This window comes from Zosterops lateralis (assembly GCF_965231275.1).
Source record: "Zosterops lateralis genome assembly, chromosome: 2".
In the NCBI taxonomy this organism is placed as follows: Eukaryota; Metazoa; Chordata; class Aves; order Passeriformes; family Zosteropidae; genus Zosterops; species Zosterops lateralis.
Window position 1 is genome coordinate 559,008 of NC_139763.1, and position 17,752 is coordinate 576,759.

The following is a 17,752-nucleotide window of genomic DNA, read 5'->3' on the forward strand; positions in this document are numbered from 1 at the left end:
TTAAAGGAGAATTTGCTGTTAAATTAATTCCTTTGAGGGGTGCCACATTCACGAGTGGAAGTAGCAGCTTTGGGTTGGGCAGGGGAGATGGAGCAGTTGTGAGAATCCTTGGAGAACTGTGCCAGGAAAAAGTCCATGTTCTTCCCCAGCTCAGCTGGAAGCCCCGGTGGATTGCACAGCCTTGGCTTCCTTCAGGAATGAAACTCATCTCGAGGAATTGCCATTCTGAGAGGTGGAAAAGTTGTGGTTTTGGCAGCAAACTGGCCTCATGTGGAGGAGCAGGGCCGGCTGGGCAGCACTGGGGCTGCTGGGGAGCTCCTGGCTCCCTCCAGCTCATTCCCTTCCCTGCTTGGCCCAGAGACTTGGAGTAATGCTCAGCTGGATGGCAGGGAGGATCTTAATTGAATTTATTGTCGGATTTATGTATTTACTCCCTTGGAAAGTGTCTCCTGTGCCCCTCGGGTGGTCCCTTCCCACAGGAGCAGGGCAGGGGGAGCTGCTGGGGCTGCAGGGAGCTGCATCTCAGCTCCACAGGCTTGGCCTTTCCCACAGTGAGGCAGGGATACACACATCCACCTGGGAAACCCAGGGCAGCAATCCTGCTGTGCTTTCCATCCTTTGCTGGGCAGGGATACACACATCCACCTGGCAAATCCAGAGCAGCAATCCTGCTGTCCTTTCCATCCTTTGCTCCCAGGAGGGGATGGAGCAGTAAATGTGTGAGGAAGGAGCTCCTGCCATCCCTTGTGGTGCAGCTGCAGGCTCTGGGGTGCTTTGGTGGTCCTGGAGTGGAGCCTCATCCCAAGAGGAGAGAGAAGGAAAAGGACTTTGTGTTTCTCTGGCTGCTCAGTTGGTGTTTGGCTCCTGGGCTCCCTGGGCATGTTGGGACCTCACAATTCCCTGTGTGAGATTTCTCCTCCTCTGGGCAGGGGCTGGAGGGATGGGTGAGTGTCCAGGACAGCCCTGGGGGGCTGAGGTGCCCCCCAGTGAGGGGTAGTTCATGATCTGCCTGGGGTTTGGGGAGGGAAGGGAGCTAAAAGGCCCTCCTGGTATTTAGGGGCTGCCCAGGGAGCTTTGGAGTGCCCATCCCTGGAGGTGTCACCTGGAGGTGGCACTCAGAGCTCTTCCCTGGGGACAAGGTGGGCACAGCTGGGATGTTCTGGGAGGGCTTTTCCAGCCTCAGGAATTTGGGGATTGTGTGATTTGTTAGTAAAAAACCCCTTTCTGCAAGCAGGAGGCTGAAGAGCAGCCCTTTCCCCTGCGGTTATCCCTGTCCCACTTGGAGGCTGTGCTGTGGAAAGGGCCCTGGCAGTGACTCGTGTCCCTGGAGGTTCCAAGCCCAGGGTCAGTGCCAGCCCTGGACACCCTTCAGGGCTGGACTGTGCCCAGCCTGGCACTCTGCTCCCCACAGCCCCAACTGCACACACTTATTAGTGCTAAGAAAGCTGTTTTCCTTCATTAATTAGCTTTGCTTTCAATCCAGAGAGGGAGAAAAGAACTCCTGAGCAGGCAGGGCAAGCGGGAGAGTTGTGGCTCTCCCCGGGCAGCTCTGGGATTCCTGATTCCTGTTCCTGGCTGGTCCAGCTGTGTGCAGCCCTGCTGGGGGTCACTGGAGGGGCAGGAACGTGCTGGAAACAGGAGATGGGACCTTTGCTGCTGTTGGCTGCAGGTCTGGGGATCCCCTGTTGTAGAAATTTTCCGTGGATGGCAGGGACAAGGAGCTCTGCAGAGCTGAGATGTTCTAGAAACACGGGGGTTTATTATTCCAAGGGTGGTGGGTAAAGAGGGCTTTGCCTTCAGCCACCAGCCTGGGCTGGAGCAAAGCCCTAAAGAGAGAAGAGAGAGGTAAGAGTGAAGAGGGCAAGAGAAGAGAGCGATCCTCGTGTTCCAATCCATTCTCTCTCTTTTTGTGTTGAATATTCTAATTTACAGTGACCAACCGGCGTGAGATACAAAACCTACAGACTTTGCCTGCAGCCTGTGAGAACTACTACATCACCATGTCATTTTATATTCTAAACTCTGTAGACTCCTTTCTCATGCCCTTGTTCCCTGATGCCTTTGCAGGGTGGAAAGGCAACATTCTTATCTTTTGTTTTTCTGTATTTTCACCCATCTCCAGCTCATCCCCGTCTTCCTGCCTGCCATGCTCACATCTCCAAACTGGCTTCCATTCCTATTTCACTCACAGGTTTTATATCTGCAGTATTTCTTACCATAAAATCATATCCATAAGTCCTTCCTGTCCCATCTTTCCCAACACCCTGTGCCCCCAGGGATGGAGATTCTGTCCCCTCCTTGTGTCAGTGAGGTGCTACTGGGGAGAAATCCCTCCCTGGCAGGGTGGGCAGGGCCTGGCACAGGGTGCCCAGAGCAGCTGTGGCTGCCCCTGGATCCCTGGCAGTGCCCAAGGCCAGGTTGGACATTGGGGACAGAGGGAGGTGTCCCTGCCATGGCAGGGGTGGGATGGATGGACTATAAGGTGCCTCCAAGCCCAAACCAGGGTGGGATGCTGTGAATAATGGGAATTTTGGCCTCTTTTCTGCCTTCTCCCTGTTACCAGGTGCAGCCCTGGGACCTGCCTTTTCCCCCTCCTGCCCTCCAGGCTCTCTTTGCTGCTGGATTTTGGGCTGTTTCCTGTGGAGGCAGCTCTGTCGTGCTGTGCCTGCTCTGCTCCCGTGGCTGATCCAAGCTGGGCTCTCTGGAACACTTTAATTTTCCCTCCCCCTCGTTTTCCCCAGCCCCTGCAGCCGTGCCTGATTAATTTTCTGGCACCTCCAGAGCTGTGGTTCAGTTTTAGGAGCTGGTGCTGGCAGGGAGGAAGGGCTCTTTAATTAAAGCCATTGCTCTGTCACTGCTGCAGCCTCGAGGAGCTCCTGCCCCACGCTGTGCCAGGGCCTCACCACTCACAGGGAACAATTTCTTCCCAATATTCCCTCTAACTGTGCCATTCCCTGTGTCCTGTCCCTCCATCCCTTGTCCCCAGTCCCTCTGCAGCTCTCCTGGAGCCCCTTCAGGGACTCTGAGCTCTCTGCAATAATCCCAATAATACAATTCACGATCAGGAGTGATGCCCAGGAGCTTTTCCTGGCAGTCCTGGTGAAGTCCCAGCCCTGCAGTCCATGGAAAGCCTTGAGAGGAGCATGAGGAAGTCATTAGGGAGCCATTCATGGTGCTGTCCCCGGGTTGTCCCTGCCTGCTTGTTTTCCCTCCATGAAATAGTACCGGGATGCTTGTTTGTTTGGATTATGGGCCTATTTTTAAGTAACCTATTTTTTCCACTTTGGAAAATGCATTAACTCACTGTGTGTCACGGACATGTGTGGAGTTTGACTTTGGGAAAGCACCAAGGGCTCCTTGGGAGTCTCTCACCAGCCTCAGTGGTTGCCTGTGGCACACAGAGATTTATTTTTTATTTTTTTTTGTATATATGTGTTTATCTACACCTCGCTGAGATTTACTGTAAGAGACATTTGCAGGATGCAGAGGCACTTCCTTGGAAAGTGCACTTTATCCCACCCAGGAGCTCTGCATGTTCTCAGTTCCAGCATCCCCTCTCCTCCCCCGGGATTTGGGAATTGCTGATCCCAGAAAGTGGAAGCAGCAGTGATGCTGTTGGAAAAGGAGATGTTTGGTAACACACACACACACGTTTTTTGCAGGAAAATACACTATTTTTGTAGCCCAGTGTTTGTTTTTCCCCCCGAAGGACAGAGTTTTAAGGTCAGTTTAATTCTTCTCTGCAGGTTCAGAGCTCTGGTGCCGTAAATTCGGCTGTTCTGGGAGGATAAAAACACAATAAACAGGAGAACTTGAGGAATGTTCCTCTCTGGGTTGCAAAGGAACAGCTTGCTGGTTGGAACAGCCTGCCCCTTCCTAGGCAGGGGAGGCTTTGGATTGCAGGAAAGGGAGGAATAATTCAGGATTAAAGCTGCTAAGCAATGCATGTGTTTAGATCTGTGAGAGTGCCAGGACATAATTAATGGGTGAGTAAGCCAAAGGGAAAAAGAGTTATTTTTTTTTAACTGGATAGAGATGGATGGAGGATAGAAACTAATTTTTGTGGGGGACAGAAATAATTGTGGAAGTAGCAGCTGCTGCTGTTAAAGGTGCCTGGGGGGGGTTTGTTCCAGCAGTTGGAAGGGAAAAATCCAGGTTTGGCACCTTGTGCTGGCCTGAGGGCTGATGCTTGTCACAGAGCACTCCAGGACTGCGGGTGAGGTGACACCTCCAGGCCAGGCAGGTTTGGAAGGGTTATTGTCCCTCTTCATCCCCTGTGGGGTGGCTTTTCCCACCTGCTGAGGGAAGTGATCCCATCTCAGGCAGGACAGATCCCCCTGGTGCTTCCCAGATTCCTCCTCTGGTTGGCATTTCTGGAGCTGGATCCGAGTCCAGGGATGAAGTGTGGATGGGGAAATGGCTGATGAAAGGTCTGAGCATCTTGAGTGTTTTGGGAAGGCAACAGGAGTTCAGTGTCCTGGAGTTTCACTGGGATTTCACAGTGGGTCTGCCCTGCAAACTGCCAACTGGAGGAGATCTTTTCTTTTCAAACCTGTGGAAAGGAGGGAAGTCCTTGTCCATGCCATGCTTTTATCTGTGGGCTGTGTGGATCCAGGTGTCTGTGCCTGGGGGCTCAGCTGGGTTTGTCCCCAGGCAGGACTGGGGCACAAACAGAGCTGCTGATGCTCCCAGGGGCTTTGGGGGGTTTGTGCCGGTGCAGCCCCTTCCATCTCTGCTGTGTCCTGGGACTCTCAGGCTTTCTGTCTTCCCAGCTCCCTCCTGGAGGCCAGGCTGGCTCTGGCAGTGGGTGGAGGTGTGAGGGACCCTCTGGTGCAGTGCTGCTGAGATGAGGAGTTCTCAGCTTCATCAGGGAGTGGCCCTCCTGCAGCCTGGGCTGCTGAGGTGGGACTCAGTTAATTAAAGTGTGTCCTGCAGGGCCTCTGCATGAAACAGGACACACTCCCAAAGTGTGAAACTGGGGAGTGTGGAGACCAGGCTGGAGATGCTGATGGTTTTGTGGAGTGGTGGTGGCAGCAGACCAGGCAGAGGGGTCTCTGGTGGGGCAGTGGTGGGGGCTGTCCTCATCCCATCTCATCCCATCTCATCCCAAAACTGTCCCATCCCAGGCACTGCCCTCCTGGCCTCTGCTCCTGCTGCTCTCTGAGGTTTCTCATGGACCACACTGTTTCCTGGGGATTTGCACTCTGTGTTTTGGACATACCCAGGTTTCCCCGTTCATTTCCTTGGCTGTGTCATTAACAAAAAAAAAAAAGAGGGTGGAAAGGGATATTTGGGAGCATTCAGTGCTGCTCTCCCACATTGCAGGATGTTTCCTAGAGAAGTTTTCCTGACAGCAATTGAGGAGTGGGATTGCTGGTTATTTTTTCTCCCATGTTTTATTTTTCCTCTTGGGAAATGCTTTCATGCTTCAAAGGGTGAGGCTCAACCCTTGTGTGAGTTTGTCATGTCGGAGCAGGAGCCTCGATGGGAATGTCTGGCATTCCTGTGCCATCCTGCTGATGGATATCATCAAAGGTTTGCTGGATGGGGCAGTGCTCTCCCTCCCTGCCACCCCTCCCTTCCCCCGGGCTGCCCTGGGGGTGCTGCTTTGGCACTGACCCCTCTGGAGCTCCCTGTGCTGGGGGCTCGGGGCAGGACAGGGCTGGGGACAGGGGACAGGACAGAGCTCTGGGCAGGGACAGAGCTGTGGATAGGACACAGGACAGAGCTGGGGACAGGACAGAGCTGGGGACAGGACAGAGCTGGGGACAGGGGACAGGACAGAGCTCTGGGCAGGGACAGAGCTGTGGATAGGACACAGGACAGGGCTGGGGACAGGACAGAGCTGGGGACAGGGGACAGGACAGGGCTCAGGACAGGGGACAGAGGACAGAGCTGTGGGCAGGACAGAGCTGTGGATAGGACACAGGACAGAGCCCAGGGCAGGGACAGAGCTGGGGACAGGGGACAGGACAGAGCTCAGGGCAGGGACAGAGCTGGGGACAGGGGACAGGACAGAGCTCAGGGCAGGGACAGAGCTGGGGACAGGGGACAGGACAGAGCTCAGGGCAGGGACAGAGCTGGGGACAGGGGACAGGACAGAGCTCAGGGCAGGGACAGAGCTGGGGACAGGGGACAGGACAGAGCTCAGGGCAGGGACAGAGCTGGGGACAGGGGACAGGACAGAGCTCTGGGCAGGGGACAGAGCTGTGGACAGGGCAGGACAGAGCTGTGGACAGAGGGACAGGACAGAGCTGGGGACAGGGGACAGGACAGAGCTCCACTCGCTGCTGGCCGAAGCCTCCCGCTTTGGAGAACTTGTCCAGCTGGTTTGTTTTTCATCCCAGGGCTATTTTCAGCTGCTCAGCCTAACAAGGTGAAATGGCTGAGATGCTTTCCTGCTCCCTGGGACTCTGCTGGGAGGAGGTATCCCACTGTCCTGCTATCCCACTGTCCCATCTCATCCCAGCCAGGGTCTCTGCAGTACCTGTAGCTCTTTACTGTCTTGGCACCACTCAGGGTTTTGGAAGAGCCATTTGGGCTCTGCACAGGCACTCTGAGCACAAATCCCAGCATTGTGGTGGCCCTGGTGCCCTGCTGAGGTTGGGAACACGGGCAGGATCCAGGACAAAGCCGAAGTGCTGCTCTTGGGTCTGCCAGGAGCTGGAACTGGGGTGGAGGTTGCCTGAGATGTAAGAAAAGGGGGACATCTCACCCCACCTCATCCCTGTTCCCACTGAAATGGGGGTTCCCACTGAAAATCATGGATTCATTAGTGTGATTCCTTTGGGGTTGGGAGAATCTCCAGCTGCTGTTCCCTCAGGGAATAGGAGCTGTAACCCAAACCCGAGTCTTGCTCTGTGGTTCCAACTCAGGTGGCTCCTTCAGCAGCTGCCAGACAAACCCCTGTGCTGAGAATGTCACTTCCAGCTCCTCAGGGTTCCTCACGGGCCCTGCATGTTTAACTCCTGGTGCTGTGGGGTGTGGGAGCAGCACAATCCTGTCCCCAATTAAAGGATTAAAGTGCAGAGGTGTCAATGCTGTGCGGGAGGTCTCCTGGCAGAGCAGGGGCTCGGAGCACTCTCCAAGGGCAGCCTGGTGGCCCCTGGGGCTTCACTGGCACCTGCCCTGGCTCTGGGACTAAATCAAGCACCTTCTGCCCTAAAGAAACAAGGGAATTTGTGTTGGAAAGGAGGAGGAAAAAGGTTTGATTGTTCAGTAGAGTCTTTGTAGAAATACTGGTGAAGGCTTTGGTGCACAAGGTGAGAAAGGGCTGGGTTTGCTGGGGAGGATCATGGAATTATTTCAGTTGGAAATAATAATGTGCAGAGTTCAGCTAAGCCATGTCCCCAACATCCACAGGGCTGTTAAATCCCTGCAGGGATGTGATTCCAGCCCTGCCCTGCCAGCCTGGGCCACTTGGAATTGGTTTGGACACGAATTTTCAGGGAAGCTGCAGGGAAATTCTCTGTTTGCAGCACAGGAGGGAGGAAAGCTCGTGGCTCCTTTTGGCCTTTCTGCTGCTGCTGGGAAGAAATATTTTCTGCCTGGAGGGTATAGGATGTTTTTTTCCTGATTAATGAGGTATTAAAAAAGATCCAGAGGAGTCTGGGCTCGTCTTCCTGAGTCACCTGTGTGTTTTTGTTGGGATTTGGCAGGGAGCTCCCCTGGTAGCCAGAGTGATCCCTTTGGTAAACACAGTCCTTTGGCGTGGCTGTGGCTGCTGCTGAGTGCTGAGCCAGCCCAGCCCCACAGAAATAACCCAGAATTTCACACTCTGACAGGGCTTTTGCAGCCCACTGTACCCCAGTGTTGCTGCTCAGGAGCTGCAGAGAATTAGCCCTGAATAATGAGTTTAAAGAGTCAGATTGGGGTGAATGCAGAGCCCTTTGCAGGTGGTTTGGTTTGCTGGTCCCTCCTTGGCTCTGGGAGTGGACAGGGGTTAGGAGGGATTTATCTGTGGCCTAACAACAGCTAAACTTAGTCCTGTGTGTTCTGGCTGGGGTGGAAGTGCTGCAGAGGTGACACTTCTGCTCCTGGGAGAGAAATACCACCAGTGCCGGCAGTGGCTGTGTCCTGTGCTGCTGCTGCTCAGGAGAGTCGATAGAGACAAACTCAACTTCCTTTTTTGGGTTTTGGGGATTTTTTTTTTCATGTCAGCTTATGTAGCCTGGAAGTACAGGACTGAAAAAGTAACATTCATGTTTCCCTGCAAATGAAGTTGCCAAAACTCAGGGTGAATGAAGGTTCCAGCAGGTGATGTGAGGGGTGGGATTGGCTGGGATGGGCTCTGATCTCCTCCAGCAGGAATAGCAGCTCCAGCCCCAAAGCCTTCCCTGGGCTGACCCCACAGCAGAGCTGCTCCAGCCCTGGGGCCCAGCACAGCAAAGACCTGGAGCTGCTGGAGAGAGCCCAGAGGAGGCCAGGGAGCTGCTGCAGGGAGGCTCAGAGCCCCTGGCAGGGCCTAAAGGGGCTCCAGGAGAGCTGGGGAGGGACTGGGGACAAGGGATGGAGGGACAGTACACAGGGAATGGCTTCAGAGTAGGATTTGATGGGATCTTGGGCAGGAATTGTTCCCTGGCACGATGGGCAGGCCCTGGAATAGAATTCCCAGATTTGCTGTGGCTGCCCCTGGATCCCTGGCAGTGCCCAAGGCCAGGCTGGACATTGGGGACAGTGGGAGGTGTCCCTGCCATGGCAGGAGGGGCACTGGGTGGATTTCAGTGCCCCTCTCAAGAAAAGACCAGGTGCAGGTTTTTTTAGAATTTAACTTCTAAACTGTTGATGATAATAATAATGTTCTGTTAAGTCTCTTTTTTATTTATTTTTTTTTTACAGTAATAAAAATATATTATATTCAATGCACTCACAGCAAGCTGCTGTTCTCCAGTTCAGTGGTTGATGTCGTGCACAAAGTCTTGGTCCCTCCCACACATGTTTGGGAATAAGAATCTTTTTAAATAAGTCAAGGCCACTTTTCTGTGATTTGAAGCCCATCTCCGAGGCAGCCCCAGCTCTCTGGAAGCTGTGCTGGTCTGTCATTAACCTCTAATAAATTAAATGTTCCACAGCAGCCACGGACACTGCACTGGATTCCCAAGTTGTCCCAAACTCTGCTGAGCTGCTGTTTGATCCAGCTTGAGCTTTGTTCTGTGTGTTCCACACTCTGGGTGTTTTAAGTTCCAAGAGAGCTCCCAGTGACAGAGCTGTTATTCCAAGGGCACTGCTCCCATGGGGAATATTCCCAGTGCAGTGTGCCCAGCCCTCTGTGTGTGATCCCCCTCCCAGAGCCCCTTTCCACAGCACTGAGCCCCCTCTGAGCACACACAGCTCTTCCCTTTGTGCTTTGTGGTCCAGGGCTCTGCCAGGGCCATCAGGGGAGGGAGAACCATTGTGATCCCCAATCAGGGCTGGGATTCTGTGCTGGGAAGGGCTCCCTGAGCAGCCATGGGGCTGTTCTCAGGGCTCAGCACTCACAGAGCTCCCACCTCCTGCCTCCCTGTGCCTGCAGGATTTATGGAGCGCTCAGGAAGGTGCCTGAGGAATTTATTTCTTTGCCCTTGCAGGGCTGCTCCAGGCACTGGCTGTGCTGTGGATTCCTGCTCAGGGCCCTCACACCAGCCATTCCCCTGCCCAGTGATTTATCCCTCTCAGAAAACCCCGTGGGGCAGTTTGTTACCCAGTGTGGGGTGTGGGAAGGATCAGTTTGTTCAGGACGGGGTCAGGGCCAGCCCTGCTCACCTGGATCTGTGCCTGGGGTGCCCTGATCAGCTTTGGGGTAACGGGGGCTGCAGAGTTCCTCATGGAACACCTGTGAGAAATGACTGAGGGAGCTGGGGCTGTTTATCCTGGAGAAAATAAGACTCAGAGGTGACCTCATCACTCCCCACAACCCCCTGAAAGGTGCCTGTGCTCAGCTGGGGTTGGTCTCTTTCTCCAGGCAGCACTGACAGAAGGAGAGGACACAGCCTCAGGCTGCACCAAGGGAAATACAGGCTGGATATTAAGAAAAAGTTTTTTACAGAAAGAGTGATAAAGTACTGGAATGGTCTGCCCAGGGAGGTGGTGGATTCACCATCCCTGGATGTGTTTAAATAAATACTGGATGTGGCACTTGGGGCCAGGGTTTAGTTGAGGTGTTTAGGGCATGGGTTGGACTCGATGATCTTGGAGGTCTCTTCCAACCCAGTGGTTCTGTGGGGAAAGCAGCAGCAGCAGCAGGGTGGGATCTGGGCACACAGTGACAGGTGGAAGCAGCACCTGGAACCCCCATCCCACAGCCCTGGGGCCTGCGGGGACACTTGGGGCAGTGAAAGGTGCATGTGCAGGTACAAGGGACAGAGGGCAGGGCTGGATTAGGAATTCTTGGGCAGGAATTGTTCCCTGGCAGAGTGGGCAGGCCCTGGAATAGAATTCCCAGATTTGCTGTGGCTGCCCCTGGATCCCTGGCAGTGCCCAAGGCCAGGCTGGACATTGGGGACAGTGGGAGGTGTCCCTGCCATGGCAGGGCTGGCACTGGATGGGGTTAATGTCCCTCCCAACCCACATCAGCCTGGGATTCCATGGCTGGGCTGTCACAGTCTGGCTCCTGGTGACTGGGGTTTGGAAAACTGCCCCTTTCCTGCCTCAGCTTCCCCTAAAACCAGCTCCTGTCTGCTCAGGGCTCAGAACAAGGGCACGTTCCAAACCCTGCAGTGCCTCTCCAGCTGCCTGGGGGAAGCCACAGCTAAATCATGGTTTAGGAATGATGGGGGAGACCTGAGCTGCCCTTCTGGGGGAGAACTCCAGGTCTGCTCAAATTTGAGGATTTTCTGGACATTCTAAACTCGTGTTCCCAGGTGACTCTGGGCAGCCTCAGGGAGGGTTAAGCTGAGTTTAGCACAGCAGCTGTGGGGTGACACTGGAGCTGGGCTCAGGGAAGGTTTGGGGTTTTCCTTCTTGGGTTTTCGCTGACACAACATCAGTTTAAAGTGCTGAACTGCAACAGGGGTTACATCACACCAGAGCTCTTCCCTGTGTGCTGAGGATGAGGAGTATGTTGTCCAAGGAGTTCCCAGCTTGTCTTTTGGAGCCTCTTTATTATTGCAAAGGGCCTGGAGGATTTTGGAAAGTCTGTGTTCAGGGAAGGAGCATCTGAAGTTTGAGATCACTCTGAAATCCCTGCTGTTCCACAAGTGCCCATCTGTCTCCTGGTCCTCAGGGAAGCCAGGTGTGGGAGCTGCCTCTCCATGTGGAGTTTTCAGGGCAAGGGAGAGGTTTCAGGAGCTGCTGAGCTGATGGAATCACCACTCGTTGTCACTGGAAAGGATTTCCTCCTTCCCCTCCTTCCATCTCCATCCCCTCCATCCCTCCCCTCCTTCCCCTCCTTCCCCTCCTCCCTTCCCTCCTCCCTTCTCTCCTTCCCCCTCGACAGCACAAGAGGGAACGGCCTCAGGCTGGGCCAGGGGAGGCTCAGCTTGGCCAGCAGCAGGAATTTCCCCATGGAAAGGGGGCTCAGGCCTTGGCAGGGGCTGCCCAGGGAGCTTTGGAGTGCCCATCCCTGGAGGTGTCACCTGGAGGTGGCACTCAGAGCTCTGCCCTGGGGACAAGGTGGGCACAGCTGGGATGTTCTGGGAGGGCTTTTCCAGCCTCAGGGATTCAGGGATTCCCTTCTGGTTTTGGCAGCTCCTGCTCTCACCCCCAGGTTTCATGGCCTGGAGGTGACACCTCACGTTTTGTGTCACCTTTTGGTGCCCCAGCAGTGCCAGGACCCTGCTGGGATGAGGAGCCTCAGGGTTCCAGTGCTGCCCTTGGTCTGTGTCTGTTCCAGAAAGTTCCTCTTTCCCTGTTCACCCTCAGAAAACAGCCACTTTATGAGAGATGTTTTTTAATCTGAGGGTGAATCTCCCACTGTCTCCTCCAAAAGCAGCATTTCCATCTTCCAGTGTAGCAAAGCATAAAATTCCCAATTTATTCCCGATTCCTCAGTGACTCATTTCAAGACTTTCTTTTTAAATTGTTTTTTTTAGTAACAACCTTTCCAGCGAGGCAGCTCCAGGCAGGCAGGGCTCCTTCCCTGTTGGTGTGGGGCTGCTCAGAGCTGGGGGGCTCCTCCTTTTCCCCCTGGATTGACAAACAGCAGCTCTCATTTGGGGCAGAAGGTTTGGAATTCAGGAACACCTGCCTTGTACCTGCACGTTTGGGATCATTGCTGTTTGCCCATCCCATCCAGGGGTGGTTTTTTCTACCCGAGGGAGCAGCTGGAGCTTTTCCAGGAGGGATTGAGGGGGGATTGTAGGGCAAGGCTCTGCCCCCAGAGGGTTCAGGGAATGGGCACAGAGCTCCAGGAGCCTTTGGACAGCCCTGCCAGGGATGCCCAGGGGGGATTGTTGGGGTTCTGGGCAGGGACAGGAGGGGACTGGATGGTCCCTGTGGGTCCCAACTCAGGATATTCCTTGATTCTCTCATTCTCCTGGCCCTGATGTAACCCAAAGTGCTCATGTGTGCCTGGCAAGGAAGGGAAAATATTTTAAACCTGCTGTTTTCCTGATGTGAATGATCTTTGCCTGCCAGAAGAGGGATTTTTTTTCATTTGTGCCACTGTCCCTAAATTGCTGCTTTTCACACTCTGCTGCCCCGTGGTGTCCCCTGGCAGTGACTGGCCATGGGGAAGAGAATTACCTGGGGCTTGGGGTGATCTTTTATAGTGACCTTCAGTGGAAAGATGATGTGTGGGGTTTTCTGGGAAGAGTCTTTTTCCTCCCCCTGTATGGTGGAGGTTGGGATTCCCCCTCAGGAGCTGTGTCACCTCTGTCCTGCAGAGAGGTGTCTCTTCCTTCCTCATGGACCTCAAACCCCTTGTCCTGCCCTGTCCTTGGACTTGTCCCATGTGGGGTCTGGTGACATTCCATTGCTGAGGCACATCCAGGATCCTGTTCTTCTCCTGGGATTCCCAACTGTGGCCATTTGGTGCCTGGAGCCAAACAGGTCTGTGAGCACCAAGGATAACAAACCTTGCCTTTTTTGTGGCCTTGTGAACACACAAGCTCCTTCCTCCTCCTGCTCCTTTCCTTCCCTTTCTTCCCAAGCCTTTAGCTTTCTCCTCCCCTGTGTCATTGAATTATTAAAAACCTGTGGACATTGATCTAATACCAATATCCAACTATGAGGGACAAAGACTCTCTAACAGTTTAAAGTTAGAAAGTGTCTGTTTATTACGACACCAGGGATTGCTCCTAAATACACACCTCAATCCACAGATGGTCACAGGGGCTTTTATGTCCAGGAGTATTGAACACCCAAAACACAAATGCACATTCATAACTCTGGTACATCCCATTCCCTGCCCCGTATGGTAATTAGCCCAAAAAGCCATTAAGCCTGGGGAGTTTGTTCTTTGAAATGGGTTGGTGGTCTTTTTATGGGTCTTTTTATGGGGTGGGGTCCCAAAATGATGAAGTCAGATGGGTCTTCCTCCCTTTGACTTTTTAACCTTTAGTGTTAGTGACAGCTGAATCCTGTTTTTTTCCAGGACTGTTTGACTTATGATTGTGTTGTGTTCATGGGGTCTATTGATTATTCAGGATGCAAAAGCTTAGTTTGACAGCTTCTCTGATTTATCAGTTCCTTCAATGATTTATCAGTTCCTTCAGTCTGGCTTCTGTTAGCAAAAGAGAAGTTTAGCTCTCTTACTTCAGTGATATTTATTTTAACTAAAGTCTTTAATTTTTCTAAATCAGTGCTTCACCATGATCCACATCTGCCTTGGGGTCCCCCTTTGCTGATCCCTGGGCCCCCCTTTGCTGATCCTTGGGGCCCCCCATTGCTGATCCCTGGGCCCCCCATTGCTGATCCCTGGGCCCCCCTTTCCTGATCCCTGGGGCTCCCCTTTGCTGATCCCTGGGCCCCCTTTGCTGATCCTTGGGGCCCCCCTTTGCTGATCCTTGGGGCCCCCCATTGCTGATCCCTGGGCCCCCCTTTGCTGATCCCTGGGCCCCCTTTGCTGATCCTTGGGGCCCCCCTTTGCTGATCCTTGGGGCCCCCCTTTCCTGATCCCTGGGGCTCCCCTTTGCTGATCCCTGGGCCCCCCTTTGCTGATCCTTGGGGCCCCCCTTTGCTGATCCTTGGGGCCCCCCATTGCTGATCCCTGGGCCCCCCTTTGCTGATCCTTGGGGCCCCCCATTGCTGATCCCTGGGCCCCCCATTGCTGATCCCTGGGCCCCCCATTGCTGATCCCTGGGCCCCCCTTTGCTGATCCCTGGGCCCCCTTTTGCTGATCCTTGGGGCCCCCCATTGCTGATCCCTGGGCCCCCCTTTCCTGATCCCTGGGGCCCCCCTTTGCTGATCCTTGGGGCCCCCCTTTGCTGATCCCTGGGCCCCCCTTTGCTGATCCCTGGGCCCCCCATTGCTGATCCTTGGGGCCCCCCATTGCTGATCCCTGGGCCCCCCTTTCCTGATCCCTGGGGCTCCCCTTTGCTGATCCTTGGGGCCCCCCATTGCTGATCCTTGCTTCCCTGATCCTTCTGGGAAGGGAATTATACAGGAGAGTGGCTCTGCTTGAATTTGGGGAAGTAAAGGATAACGGGATCACCGGGAAGGGTTTTTATTCCCAAAGAATTCCAGGTGATGGCTGCAGGCTGTGGTTGAGGTTGGATAATTGAGGTTATGGTTTTCCTGTGGGATCTGGGCACAGGCAATGTCTCACCCTGGCAGGGCCTTGCCCTCCTGGGGTCCTGTAGTTCAGTGGGAGGTGAGGACAGTGCTGGGACAGCCCCGAGCTGCAGCAGGGCCACGTCCCTCGGCGTGGGTGGTTTGGGAGCAGCTCGTTCCTTGTGGCTGCAGGGAAGGCAGATGGTGCAGCGTGTGCCACGGCCAAGGCAGAGGCTGTTGTCACCCTGTTTCCTGCTCTGCAGGGTTCCTGTGAACATGGAAACCATCAGTTCTTGGTGTGGGACACGTGAGGGATGGATAAGGCTGGGATGGGGAGAGGCTGTCCTTGTACGGCAGCGTGGGAATGGGGCTGCTTCCCTTGGATTAATTACCCAGCAGCTTTTGTGGGGAGGGACCAGGGGAGTCCTGGAGCCTGGGCTGATGGGGAGGAGGGGGAAGAGGCCAGGAAATGCAGGAAATGCCCTTTGGAAGGCCTGTGTTGCTCCTGGGGCACTGGGCTCCCTCAGCTGTCCTGTGGGGCTGTGAAGGTGAGGTGGAACTTGAATGTGAGTCTGGATTTTGGGTCAGCTCTGAGCTCTCCATCCCAGACCTGCAGCTTGGAATGGACATGGAACTGTGGGAATGAGCCCAGAGGGGGCCACAGGGATGCTCCAAGAGCTGCAGCCAGGCTGGGAGAGCTGGAGATGCTCATCCAGAGAAGAAAAGGCTCCAGGGAGAGCTCAGAGCCCCTGGAAGGGCCTAAAGGGGCTCCAGGAGAGCTGCAGAGGGACTGGGGACAAGGGATGGAGGGACAGGACACAGGGAATGGCTTCCCAGTGCCACAAGATCAGCTTGGATGGGCTTGGAGCAGCCTGGGACAGTGGGAGGTGCCCCTGCCATGGCAGGGGTGGCACTGGGTGGGCTCTGAGGTCTCTCCCAACACGAACAATTCTGCCATTCTATGGTTACTCATAAATTCTGACAGCAAGAGAGGAATTCTGTGCTTCTCTTACCTCGTCAGAGCTACCAAAACTTTCAGTTCTGTGTCTGGAGCTCCTCCTGCTGCAGGTGTTCTCTGCCATGAGTGTCCCAGAGCTGGCCCTGGGGATCCCTGGCTTTGGGCAGGCAGCGCTGCAGGAATGGATCCCCTGGCTCAGGGCTGGCAGGACGGAACAGCAGGAATGCTGTGGCTTTTTCTTTGACTTCTAAGCTTCCTTTGGCGTCTTCAATCTTTGAGGCAGGGATGAGTCACTCATCCATTATGTGTTTCCCTGACTTTCAGCAGTTTCATTTTCTCTCACTGATGCAGGGTTTGGATCCCGGCCGTGGGCTGGGGCTGCTGGAGCTGAGTCACCCCTGGGATGGGGCTCAGGGGGGCCTGGATTCCTTCCCTCCCTCACTGGGAGCCCTGCAGAGTGCCCAGAGCTGCCCCTGGATCCCTGGCAGTGCCCAGGGCCAGGCTGGACATTGGGGACAGTGGGAGGTGTCCCTGCCATGGCAGGGGTGAGGCTCGATGATCTTTGAGCTTCTTCTCAACCCAAACCATTCTGTGGGAATCACTGGGAGGCTGGTGTGGGCCATGGGATGATCCTGTGTCTTTGCAGAGCAGGAATGTTGATCCTGGATCACTCAGTCCTGTGGATTCCTGTGGTGGTGCTCAGCACTGCCAGGGCTCTGCAGAGCATTCCCCACACGTGGAATCACAGAATCCTCCAGTGGTTTGGGCTGGCAGGAACCACAGAGCTCATCTGGTGCCATCCCTGCCATGGCAGAGACACCTTCCACTGTCCCAGAGTGCTCCACATCCCATCCTGGGACACTTCCAGGGATCCAGGGGCAGCCACAGCTGCTCTGAGCCAAGGCCTCACCACTCTCACAAGGAAGAACTTCCCCCAGTCTCCAATCCAACTCTCCTCTCTCAGTTTTAAACCATTTCCCTCTATCCTGTTCCTGTCTGCCCCTCTCCCATCAGTTTTATGGCCCTGCCTGTGGCTGCAGTTCCAATGATTCACTTTTGTTCCACAGAGTGGGGCAGGAACGTGTCAGCAGTCAGATTTGCTCAGTTTATGGTTATGGAGTAACCCAATCTCCAGTTATTTCAGCTCCTTAGAACTTCCCTGCCCACGGGATATTTTGGCTGCTGCTGCTCCTCCAGAGAAGGGCCTGACGTGGTATTTTGGAGCTGCCCGTGGGCAGAGCTGTGCCTGGCAGGGTGGTACCACAGCAGCCTCTGTTATCTTTATTTGTTCAGCCTGGGAGAAATGTCCCACTGGGGCCTGAGGGGAGCAAAGAGCTCCCTCCAGAAGGAAATGGGTGAAGTTGGCACTGGGAGCACCCAAGACAGGGTGCCCAGGGCTGCTCTGGGGAGCTTTGGGAGGGTGGAATCATTCCCAAAAACTCTGCTGGATATGGGGTGGTTGTTCATAGATAGAGGGGATTGTGTTGGGACAGCATAAGGTGGGCACTGCCAGGACAGGGATGGGATCCATGGGATGGGATTGTGGCTTGTGTTCCCACTCCAGCAGAAAACAGCCTTGTTTTTTGGGGTTTGTGTGTGATTTGGGGGTGTGTGTTGTTCTAATGGGGTGGAAAGAGTGAAGCACTTGAAGAAAAGTAGAGAGAGAAAGTTGTGGTGGGGAGACTGGGTGGAAGCCAGGGATGAAAGGGCTGTGCTGCTGTGGGGAAGGGGGAGGATGTTTGGAGGCAATGGGCTGACATTAAATCAGTAAATTGGTGCATGGAGAGGATGAAAAGGGCTGATTGCACTCAGTGATGAGAGCATTGATGGTAGTAAATAAATGCTGAGCCTGTGCCAAGCAGAGGAGCCCGTTTGGGGAAGGAATTTTAAGGTTTTAATTGAGTGCAAGTTCATGACTGTGCAATAACCTCAGCTGGCTGCTTAATTCCCTCCCGTGGCTGTGTTCAGCCAGGGCTTCCTCCTGATCTCTGTGACCCTGTGTGGCTTTGTCAAGCTGATCCCGAGGCACCAGGGGACTTCCAGGGCAGAGGAGACAGGTTTGGCCCCAGGAACTGGGCACAGCCTGTTCCCTTGGGCACTGTCATTAAACACTCTGTGAACGTTTAGGGTTGGATCTTCCAGCAGAGACACCCCGGGGTGTTGGTG

At 54.5% G+C, this 17,752-nt stretch overlaps 1 protein-coding gene across 4 annotated transcripts in view; it reads left to right on the top strand.

Moving 5' to 3' along the window:
• STIM1 (stromal interaction molecule 1) overlaps positions 1 to 17,752 on the top strand; it is an 82,923-nt gene that overhangs the window by 3,967 nt on the left and 61,204 nt on the right. Inside the window, exon 1 of one of the 4 annotated variants that reach the window (XM_083882801.1) lies at positions 3,931 to 3,986. The exons of the other annotated variants lie outside the window; for them this stretch is intronic. Coding sequence (XP_083738927.1) covers positions 3,983 to 3,986 — 4 coding nt within the window. The 5' untranslated portion in view covers positions 3,931 to 3,982. Of the gene's footprint in view, positions 1 to 3,930; positions 3,987 to 17,752 lie in introns of those variants that run through there. 4 annotated transcript variants of the gene reach the window in all.